Source organism: Sinocyclocheilus anshuiensis, unplaced genomic scaffold (assembly GCF_001515605.1).
Source record: "Sinocyclocheilus anshuiensis isolate Anshui unplaced genomic scaffold, SAMN03320099.WGS_v1.1 scaffold775, whole genome shotgun sequence".
Taxonomy (NCBI): Eukaryota; Metazoa; Chordata; class Actinopteri; order Cypriniformes; family Cyprinidae; genus Sinocyclocheilus; species Sinocyclocheilus anshuiensis.
Genome location: NW_015552614.1, coordinates 1,191,442 through 1,203,193, shown reverse-complemented (window position 1 = coordinate 1,203,193; position 11,752 = coordinate 1,191,442). Strand labels below are relative to the sequence as shown.

Here is an 11,752-nt window from a genome sequence, read left to right as displayed (position 1 = left end):
TGACTCTTAACTTTTATAAAGAATATCTCTTTGGATTTGAGACTTTAGTCTTTGCAACTTTACAGATCTTCTTTTTGCACCAAGAGCTTGTAACACTCCAAAGAGAAAGTAAAAATTGAAATCGCATCATATGACCCCTTTAATAACATGCATTATAGATTGGGGGTTTTTAAAAGTATTAATTTATTTTTAAAAAATCTTACTGATCCTAAACTTTAAACATTATTGTATGTATATATGAAGTTATTGCAACTTGTAAGCAAAATCTAACAAGACACCCAAGTAGGAGATAACGGGGTCAGGGCTCGCAAAATCGCTAGCCCGACGTCCCGGGGCTATTGAGTTTTCCAGTCGGGCTACCAAAATGTATCACCATTCTGCCCGACAGGCTATCTTAAATAAAGATATCCCGCGGGTCCTTAAAAACTCCTAAAGTGAGTTGCATCAAACAAAGTGAGTTGTATCAAACTTAAGGCCATAAAAAGTTTTAAATACGTTAAATGGTATAAGAAATGTCTTAATTATAATTTCAAGAGGTCTTACAGTTGGGGACGAAAAGACAAGAGTTGCCATACGGCTGGATTAATTAAACTTTAAAAGGCAATGATGTCATTGAATAAATATAAGCACTGCACGTTTCAAGTCAAAACGCCCAGAGCTGCTTTATACATTTGAAATTAACAAGTTATATGCTTGATTTATCCCTTTTCATAAAAATGGTCTAAAGGCTGAAATGCTGTTGTATAAGATTTTTGTTTTTGTGAAAACCTGTATCTGAACTGTAAATCATGTAATTTTATGGCTCAATACTGTATGTTACCACAGACATTGTCCAACCCCACTCATACTGTGTTCATTTTACTTGTGCAGCTCTTAAAATGGGTCATAAATGGCCTTACATTCATTTAAAAAAATTCAGCAGATACCCTGTAAATAGTGAAATAAAATTCCTTCCTTCATATTTGTTGATATTTGTGTATTGAAAATATTTTTGATCGACATTTAAACTCCTATCTGATTTTATCAAAGCATTTCTACATTGCAGGAATATTATTAGTATTAAAATAAAATGCAAAATCTTTCAGTCACCATTAGTTGCATATCAAGGGATGACATTTTACTTCACTTTACCCTTGTATTGTTTACTTTTGTAACTACACACATTTATGTATCACTTGTTACAAAGAGCAAAAATATATGATTGGTTGTCTGTAGGAATGCAACATTTTTATTTGCACTTTTATGTAAAGTATAGAACATTTAAATGGAAACTGCCAAACTTCCCCGTTTAATATGAAGGTCACTCACTCAGTCATCTGTGTGCAGAAGTTCTCAGATATATGTGATGCATGCTGCTACATGCATTGGCAGAGCCTAATGTATCATCTTAGATTATTCTGCACAAATTTTCCAGATTGATATCTCTGTTCGGAAAAAAAGGTAATGGAAAATCACTTTTCTTTGGTAGTCTGCCACCAGCTGTGATATATTTCTTAGTCTGGGAGCTTTCATAGTGTTGAAATTCAATTTGTTAATTCAGGGTGGACCTTGAATGTGCCTGACATCAATATGTGGGCTGAGTTTCAGAAGACTTACTTGATATAGTAGGGGACATTGTTGGGCGAAATTGACCGTTCGAGAGGGCTTTCAACGGACGCTGTGTGCAGAAAAGAAAACCCATTCATGTTACCTCAATTTCAAAGCCCTTTCTATTCAAACACTTCTTTATGACAGTTTATGTACTGACTTGACAGTTTAGTGAGAACATAAAATACACAGGATTAGTATACAAGTACAAAGTTATGACATTACGATACTCATAATATTGCAAAACAGAACAACAAAAACACACTCACCATGTAGGAAATTTTGAGACTGGGGCCCCAAGTCCTTATAGGCTGTGGTCAGCTGGGTCAGATGTTCCTCAATGGAGATCTAAAAAAAACACAGAAGTTGCCAAGGCAACATTTCTAAGATTTGTGAAGTTTAAGTTTTTCATCTACTACTGTTTTTATGTTTCTGTCCTACGTCCTTTTATTAAATAATGCCTTTGTGTCTTTTGTCAAATCTCTGAAGGACAGATTATTTCTGTGATCTGCTTGTTGCATCTATTGCTGACATGTACACTTTTCTACAAGTTCTCAAATATTGAACTTTTTTTTTTTTTTTTACTTTTTGTTTCAGAAACTAAATCTGTGACCTGACTAGATTTATAAACAGTTGGTCCATTGGAATGAATGTTATATTAAATTTAACATGAAATCAAAATTACTTTGTGAGTACACATTAAGTTGCAAAACAGTAATTCACATTGACTTCAAATGAGAAGAGGAGGGATGGGTACCTACCTGCAGGAACCTCCATCTCATGTTGAGGTCATCATTTCTGCTCAGGTTGTCTGGAGAGAGCTGAATGTCAGGTGGTCTAAATGTGGAGGCCAGTTGGTTGACCTGATTTACATTATCCTGGATGGGAGCTATCTCCTCTTGGAACGCCTGAAAATATACATAAAGTCTTGATATCTTTTGTCCAAAAGGCTTAAAGATTAAAAAAATTATATAGGCTATATATATAAACATGCTACTCCAAGGTGCTTCAGATAATACCATTAGGGACGCACCGAATGTTCGGCAACCGGAATTATTCGGCCGAAAATGGCAACAAAAGCTCTTCAGTGTTCGGCTGAATAAGTGAAAAGACTGAATAAATTGTACCGAACAATGACGTGACGCGATCAAATAGAGACTATCAAATAGCAACCAGTGTAGAGTGAGAGGCGCACACTCTTTATAATGCAACAAAGATGTCAGCAGTGTGGAAGCATTTATACTGTCCGAGAAAGACGCTAAAATCTTTACAAGCACCGACAGCGAGAGACTGTTTGTGTCTTCGATGAGAAGAGGAAGGGGTGATTGTTGCTGGTTACTGTATGATGACTGAAATCGCGAAATACGCTTAAACAATTAAATAAACTGCAGAACGTTGTGTTTTCTAATACACGAACGAATTGCATGTATGCAAACAGCACTGCATGAGCTCGCGGCGCCAGGGTTCAAAGTCCAAAGCGCAAAATCTGCGCTGAAATAGTGTTATTCGTCAGTTGCTCAGTAACATTTTTATGAATTTTTACAAGGCATGTGCAACGTGCAACAAACGTCTTCCCAAATTTGTAATGAGAATCATTTATAAATCTACTGTTGTCAACAAAAAGAAGCACTGAGGTCTTCCTGTGGGTTTCTGCCAAAATAAAAGCTGAGAAAAAGCAAGAACTCCATCAACATTAATAAATGTTATTATTGTAATTTTACTGTTGTTCTGTAAAATAAAATAAAAAAGACAATAATAATGATAATAATAATTACAACAGCTCTATTAATACATTTATTATAGCATTCACACATAGTGTTCAGACTGGGATCTGTAATATTTTCTAATGTTTTAAAAGAAGTCTCTTCTGCTCAGCAAGGCTGCATTTATTTGTACAGTAAAAAATACATGCCTGATTCAAGAAGGGGGTCTCAAAAATGGCCAAAAAATATTATTTTACTAACTTATTAATTTTAAGTTAAATTGTGTTTTATTGGTATAATGTCTGCTAGAATGTTAAAAAAAATGTTCAGTGATAAGTAAATATTTTTAAAGCACATTTTGGCTATTTAATTTATGCAATGGTGAAAAAAATTAGCAAAATGGGGGAAAAAATGCAAAAAAACGTGTTCGGTATTCGGTATTCAGCCTTCGGACCAGTGTTTCATTATGTTCGGCTTCAGCCAAGAATTTTCATTTTGGTGCATCCCTAAATACCATGGTATTGCCATGGAACATGTCCAAAAAATCGTATCTCTTATAACATGGTACATTGTACACTGACCTTTACTCTGTCTATGTGGTTTTGCAAATCGTCTATGACCAGGTCTCCAACAGGCTTCCAAGAATTCTTCACGGTCTCAGCCTGCCGGAGCTTAAAGTCCAGCTGATCCTGAGCGTCCTGGAGCTCCATCAGCCTCTCCAAGGCCAGTTCCAGCTGTTGCTGCCAGTCAACGGAAGCTGCACCCAGATTCTTCCATCGCACTGTTACATCTTCCACTTCTTTACGCAATATGCGGCCCACGTTTTGAACCCTTTCCTCAGGACTTACATCTGGGTGGCACACAAGAAGTGAAATACAGGTTATAGCATCTGGAATTTATTGTATTAGGCATATGTGTAAGGGCAGGAGATTTCATACCCAGTTGTCCAGGCCTCTGTTTAAGACCCTCACGAGGCATCTCAGCGAGAAAGGTTTTAGCATTGCTGAGTGTTCCATTGATCACAGGTTCTTTGGCACCCAACTCTCTTCTGAAGCCCTATGAAACCACAAGGACTTGCTATCAACAGGACTGAATGTCACGATGAGGGGTAAACATTTGTGCAAATTTAGCAAATGTGCCAAAACCCTGCAAAAACCTGCATCTTATTCGCATACGTAATCAGGTGCTATTTGTGCTGTATAGTGACACCTCATGCATATTTAAATTAAGCCATTGTCATTCCTTCCTTGGCAAACATGTCTTCTTCCTATGCAAATAGGGCTCATTATAGAATGCATTGGATTCACAAATATCAGTGCAACTGGATATAATTAACACAGTACTGTTACCAATGTTTGTGAACATTTTCTAGTGATCTTGGTGTGAAATTTTACTGCTGGGCACATTTCCATGCAATTTCTCCAAACAATCTGTCATCAACTTTTATTTGTTTATTTATTACATCTTTTTTTAATCATTGCATGATATGCATAATTCCTTCTAAGAACCAAGTGCTATGCAGATATTGCATGCCAGTGTTAACTAAAACTATATAAAAAATAAATAAAATAAAATAATTTTTGGTAATTGAAAGCTGAAATAAAATTTAAAAAAATGGCAAAATCACATAAAATTACAAAAATTAAACTGAAAATAAATTAAAATAAAAAGTAAAAATACAGTATTAATAAATACTATAATAATATATAAATAATACTAAAATAACAATGCTGCCACATGTGCATCAGTGGGCACATTTCATTAATTCATTCTTGTTTTCATGAGCAAGCAAACCCTAAACAATATGTTATTATACCCATTAAACTGAAAACAAATATAACAACTATTGTAAGATATAAAAGGAAGTTGATAATTATTATTTTCTATTTATTCTCCATTTTATTTTTTATTTATTACTCATGGGAATGTTTCTGTTTTGAATTTTTCAAATTATTATATAATCAGCATACAAATTTGAGTGACAAGTTGAATTGAAAATTTTCACTTTTACATGAACGACAGCAGCATTCGAGTTTGCAAGTTTTGGTAAAACCTCATGATCACGTTATCTAGTATGGAGAATTATCTGAAGAGTATCCTGTGCTTCAATAGATTCAAAGAAATCTAACCTTTTCGGAAACTGAGTTCACGTGTTCAACACCATATATTTAATAAGCTAAATTTCCACCATAACTTTTCCGTTTTCAAACTTTATTTCCAAGTTTGAGAGGAAAAATAAATTCTAGGTTTTCATTGTGGATGTTTGCTCAAACATTGCACAGCAATGTCAATTGATCTAATAGTTTGCAGAAACTTTGTTCAATTCAATTTCTGCTGAGACTTTCTTTGCAGCTCCTACACACACACCAGTTTACTTCCCAGTTAACTGCACCTGTAGAGTGTGACAGTGACTCAGCTGTCACCAGCAGCGCACGCTCACTGAGCTCCCTAAACTAACTACTCCACGACCGCATCCTGTTTACAGCGGCCCCTGACAGCTGATGGCCATCAGCAGATGTTAATTGGTCCGCACAACCATACAAAGAGACAAGGGACTTTGCACCTCTCCTACGCTAGATATCATCTCCATCTGTTTAAATATTTAAGAAGAACAGACTCCGATAATGATCACACTTGGGCGCAACAAAAGACAGACTGCATAAATCACATCTTGAACGTCATTTCTCATGCTTTCAGTGAGGGGCGAAGAGGATGCGTCCTGGACTCACCTTGTGCGTAAGTAGTTGTTGGTGCACGGTCGGCACATCACCCCCTACTGGTTTCTGCTTCTCTAACTCCTCCCTCTTCAGCTGCAGCCAGTTGAGCAGCTCTTGTAAGGACATGTGCATGTGTTTCCACTGATCCACACCTGCATCCAGATAGGGCCTGAGGAGTCGAATGGATGGTAAGATGCGACACTGCCAAGTGTTAAATCCCAAACACCACTAGAGAGCACCATACTGTCAGACCGCAACTGAATTTTACAAAGAAAGTGCTGCGTAAAGGTGGAGATTTGAGAAATCTCTGAATCTTGTATTTGAATATGCATGAACATTAAAAAAGCTTTCACCAGCTCTTTCTCCTACCAAGGCAAATGTGATTCTAGCAGTTGATTCTTAGGCCTAATGGCACTCAAATTTGCATTCAAACATCATGAATTCAGACATTATGTGAAAGTATTACAGATTGTGCCTGGAGAAAATTACAGACTTTAAAGCTAAAGTAAAAATATTTGTACATTTTCTGGAAATATGAGTGATGCAAAACGCATCAACATGATGCTAGGTAGTTGCCATGGTGTTGCTATGTGGTAGCTAAGGTGTTCAGAGTGTGTTTTAGTGTGTTTCTAGCTGGTTAATATTAAGTTAATATTTCCATAATTTAACAACACATTTGAATGTTTACGGGTCTCTGATGTCAAAGATAATAATAATACAAATAAAATTTTAATTATGATCATTATTTTTAGTAGTATGTTTTCACTATTATAACAAATACATATCAAAATAATAAATTGATTATAAAAATGAAGGCAGGAATATAATGTGGTTATAAATTACAATAATTATATATTTTAAAATATATTACAATAGTAAATTGTAATACTATCTCACAATATTAGTGTTTTTACTGTATTTTTGAGCACATTAATGGAGCCTTGGTGAGCAGAAGAGACTTTATTAAAAACATAAAAATCATAATGTTACCAAACGTTTAGAAAGTATTGTGTGTGTGTGTATTGTGTGTGTGTATATATATATATATATATATATATATATATATACTGCCATGGTGTTATTTGATGTATATTGCCATCAAAGATCGTGGTGTTATTTGAGCTATCATTCATTTCTGTAATGCAAACGATCCAGGGCAAATAACACGTCAAAGTGTAATATTTAATGTTAGGGATCCCTAAGTATTAGTAATGCCTTGCAAGCAGCACTAATAATATTTAGGCTTTTGACTTAGTCAAATAAATGCAATGGTTTGCACATATGCCTGGGGCTTGTATATGATCACATTATTTTTCAAAGCCTGTTTCTGCTCAGCGTGAATTTTTCCCTGGTTAAATATAGATGATTAATTCGTCTTACCTTATACTCATAACTTTGTTACAGAGCTCATGCCACCGATGCCCCATGTCATCAAGCCGTTTTTGTAGCACCACGGCATTGTCCGTCCCCTCCAGAGATGACACAATACGCTGTCCATTTTCATCTAATGAATGGTACATCTCCCGGTGGGCATCAATCTCTGCTTGGAGATCCTGCCGCAATTAAAAGAGATCACAGACATCCAAGTTACAGTTCACCATGTGATTACTGATCTACTGTGTGAACTTCTGGAATATTTTTTGCTATAATATAATATAATATAATATAATATAATATAATCATTGAGATATTATTCTAGTTTTTAAATATGTTGCATTATTTCCTACGTTTGTATTTTCCATTTTCATTTTAGGTAACTTTAATTTTTAATTTTTAATTAATTAATAATTAAGTTTTAGTTATTTTGTTGTATGTTATGTCCATATAGTTTTTCATGAATTTTTGTTTCAGTTTTAGGCTTAGTCATTTATGTAATATAATAAATATAACATAATATAATATAATATTTTTTTTTTACTTAAAATCTTGATGTTGATTTAAATACAAAATAGTCAATATTTTCTGATGTTATTAAAAATCGAATTTTAGACATATTTTAGTATTTCAGAATGTAACGTAAAGCAGCAGCACAAAATTCATGTGATTTAAATGGAAATCTATTTTATCACCATATTTCACAAATCACTAGCAATGTAATGATACAATCAAATACATATAGAATTTTTTTTTTTGCATTATTTTAAAATAGATTAGTGCAATACCATCAACAAACCAACAATTTTCATGCATTTTCTCGGACTATATTTTAAGTGCTTGTTCCCATAGTTTGAGATGGCATAAACCAATTTCATTCAAAGTCATGATGCAAGCCAAACAAATCCAAAGTCACGAAGCAACTGTGAAGCCGACAGTGAAGATCAAACCTTAACATGATATGTCTTCCTGTGCAACATATCCAATGAATGAGCGACATCAAATGAATGGAAAACAGCCCGTCTGACTGTCGGCAGTGACAATCCTTTAATTCCCCACCATGTGGACGTGTCTGATGCGAGGCGAAAATGAGGGAGAAAGGGACATCGTGAGAATGAGCGCGAGAAAATGTATTTTGCGACCATGTGTCTACATGCGACGTGAAACGAGCTGCAGAATGCCAGTCGCGGAGGCACACTGGCCCTGTTGTTTGAGGCGCGAGTGGGCACTGCGAGCGAGGAATGGGTCAGAGCTGGTTTTCTGGGAGAACAGAGGCTTCTCTTTATTGCCCATGTCTTTGTCTGCCTCTTCATATTTAACTGCGTCTCTGCACCGTTGTCAAATGCACATATCTCCCATACCAGTGAGCAGCGGGCGACCTGGACAATAGACCCGTTAGTTTACTCTGCCTTCCTAATAAAAAACACTTAAACACCCAAGATCTGATAATGGGAATGGAGTTTAACATTATTTACTCTTCAGTAATTTCATTATAGTGTTTATGTCCTAAAACCACTGAAAAACAGAACCGAATCAAACACCACTTTGTAGAACTGCTTAAATCTAAGGGGGAGTGCTGTCATATTTATCTTAAAATAAAATCAGGATATTAATGCAGAAACGTTGCAGGTGGACGGAGGTATAGAATGTTTAATAAATGTGTATATACATAGTAGCTTACTCAGTTTTGTTTTAAATTTAATTTAGATTGTTCACAAATTGTGATATTAAAACCAAACACTAAAAGAACTTTACAGCAGATTAGCTAAATTAGCGTAAAATTTCACTAAGGACTGAACATTGAGCAAGTTTCCCAAACAGGAGTTTGTAAGGAAACTGCAGGGGGTTTGTGAGTTGATGAAAAACTAATGAATCATATTTAATGTAAAATTAAAATTAATAAATGGGGCTGCATGATGATCGCAATATAGCTTAGTGTGATTATCAAATCAAAGACTGCAATTTCATTAAATAACTGTATAGTCTGATGCATGTTTCAGAGTGAAGCATGCAGCATGTTTAATTATTATAATGACCAAATATTCATTTTTTAACAACACAATTGTAATTTATAACTGTAATATAATTTGTCTTTATTTTTATAATTATTTTTTATAATAGTTAAACAGTTACTAATAATACACAATAGTTAAATATACTACTAATAATAACAATTAAAATGATTATTAATATTTTTATAATTATAATCATCATCAACATCAGAGAACATACAACATGCAAATGTGTTGTTAAATTATTGTAATTAACAACTTTAATACATTTCTGTTTTTTATAATTTCTTTATTACTTTATAATAATTTTTTTATAATAGTTAAAATATTCCACTAATAATAATAATCTGAATTAAAACTACTCATAATATTTTTCTTCTTCTTCTTCTTCTTATTATTATTATTATTATTATTATCATTGACATCACAGAACCGTGAACATTCGAATGTGTAGTTAAATTATTATCATTTACATTTTAAATGTTACATTTTAAACAGTAATATATCTCGGTATTTATTTTTGTAATTATTTTATCATTTTGATGCATATGATGCGATTTCAATTTTTCCTTTCTCTTTGAAGTGTTACAAGCTCCAGGGGTTAAAGCAAAAAAAATCTTTTGACTGAATTTTCCTCAGCCAAACCCAATTCCACAGCCATACCTGTCACACACCCAGGTTAAGAGCAGTTTTTTTCTTGTAATTAGGAGCGCTTGTCCTTCTAATATAAAACATTTAGGAGCACCTTCTGATCAATAATAAAAAATTCTGATCAAAAATTAGCCTTCCTAATATGAGGTGACATTTGACTTAAAGTGATTTACAGGGGCATTTTCTTTTTACCTTTGTAATGGCATTTTTCTAGTTTTATTAAATGTATGCAGTGTTTCCTAGGATTTTTTCCAGCTGTGGTGGCAGGACTATTTCTCATGGACCACGCCCCCTTCCCTCCCCACCCAAGAATCAGGTGCACTCAGAATTGAAATTATTTTAACTAAAAAAGACAAGTAAATAGTAAATAATAAAATAAGAACAAATAAATGAATGACAAACAATAGCACAAACAAAAACAAAAACAACAACAAGATACAAATTAAACTAACAGTACTTTAATTTTTTTCAGTTAGGTCTAACTATAATCTATTCAACTGTAAAATAACACTGGATAGTCTTCCCTGTATAATGAAAGGCAGCAGGAGGTTTATTTAGGCTGCTGTGTCTTTAAGACCTCATGCACTGATCTAATATACTGTTACACATGGCTCTATGCTTACTTTTCTTTTTAGGAGCTCTTGTCCTCCTAATTTAAAAAATTTAGGAGCACCTTCTGATCAATAATCAAATTCTGATAAAAAAATGTGCCTTCCAAATACGAGGTGACATTTGACTCCAGTGACTTACAGGAGTATTTTCTTTTTACCTTTGTAATGGCATCATTTTCATCTGTCAAATTTAAAAATGTATGTTTATAATCTTTTTAAAATTTCTATTTAAAACAATATGTAGAATAAGACAAATAAGACTGTTGTATTAAATCAATATCACATTTGCAAACTCCCTTAATAACTATTAAGAGTAGTCACTCTCCTTATCGCGATCTGTGGGCATACAGAAAATGAGATCGCGCGAGTGAGTTCTCAAGACTCAAAAGCACGTGCAAATGAAATGATACGTTCCGTCATCTGTCATCGTGTCATAAGCACGGAACCTGCAGGAATGAGTAGAATTGTTATTAATAGCCGCAATCCCGCGCCGAAATTCAAGTTCTGCTCTGTGTTCTCTGCTAATAACCCGACAGTGAATAATGCGAGCTGCATCACTATGTTGTCACTGAGAAGCTGTAGCTGTGGCAGGGATGATTTTTGGGCAGAACAATGACCTAAATGTTTCTTTTCCCCTCATTTTTTCCAAATGATGGAAATCCGTCGTAGCGAAAGAGAACTTTAATCCCTGAAGCTCTTGGTGCATAAAGAATATCTGTAAAGTTGCAAAGACTAAAGTCTCAAATCCAAAGAGATATTCTTTATAAAATTTAAGAGTCAACCACGCCTACCTAAAACGGCTCGTTCTAACACGCCCCCACGTCTACGTCACGATGTGGGAAGATTTGCATAACGCCGCCCAAATGTTCACGCAAAGAAAGAAGGCGTAACTTTTATTCTCGCTGTAGTATTGTTGCCACCGCCGCCCATGCCGTGGAGACATTGTGTTTCGTTGTGAAAGCAAAACTACTTTGTTTGGCCTTCCAAAAGAGGACGATATCCGCTTCATCATGCCTAGAGCTGATCCGTGCTGGTCGCTGAGGAAATACATCAACTTCGTGTGGTGGATCGCCGGATCGGCTTTCACCGTGGACGAA

At 34.8% G+C, this 11,752-nt stretch overlaps 1 protein-coding gene across 1 annotated transcript in view; it reads right to left on the bottom strand.

The window, feature by feature from the left end:
* Positions 1-11,752, bottom strand: part of LOC107665951 (dystrophin-like) — a 127,385-nt gene that overhangs the window by 40,476 nt on the left and 75,157 nt on the right. The window contains exons 57-63 of the mRNA XM_016457021.1: positions 7,388-7,560; positions 6,020-6,176; positions 4,229-4,346; positions 3,872-4,140; positions 2,349-2,495; positions 1,857-1,935; positions 1,597-1,657 (exon numbers count right to left, since the gene is read on the bottom strand). Coding sequence (XP_016312507.1) covers positions 1,597-1,657; positions 1,857-1,935; positions 2,349-2,495; positions 3,872-4,140; positions 4,229-4,346; positions 6,020-6,176; positions 7,388-7,560 — 1,004 coding nt within the window. The remainder of the gene's footprint in view (positions 1-1,596; positions 1,658-1,856; positions 1,936-2,348; positions 2,496-3,871; positions 4,141-4,228; positions 4,347-6,019; positions 6,177-7,387; positions 7,561-11,752) is intronic.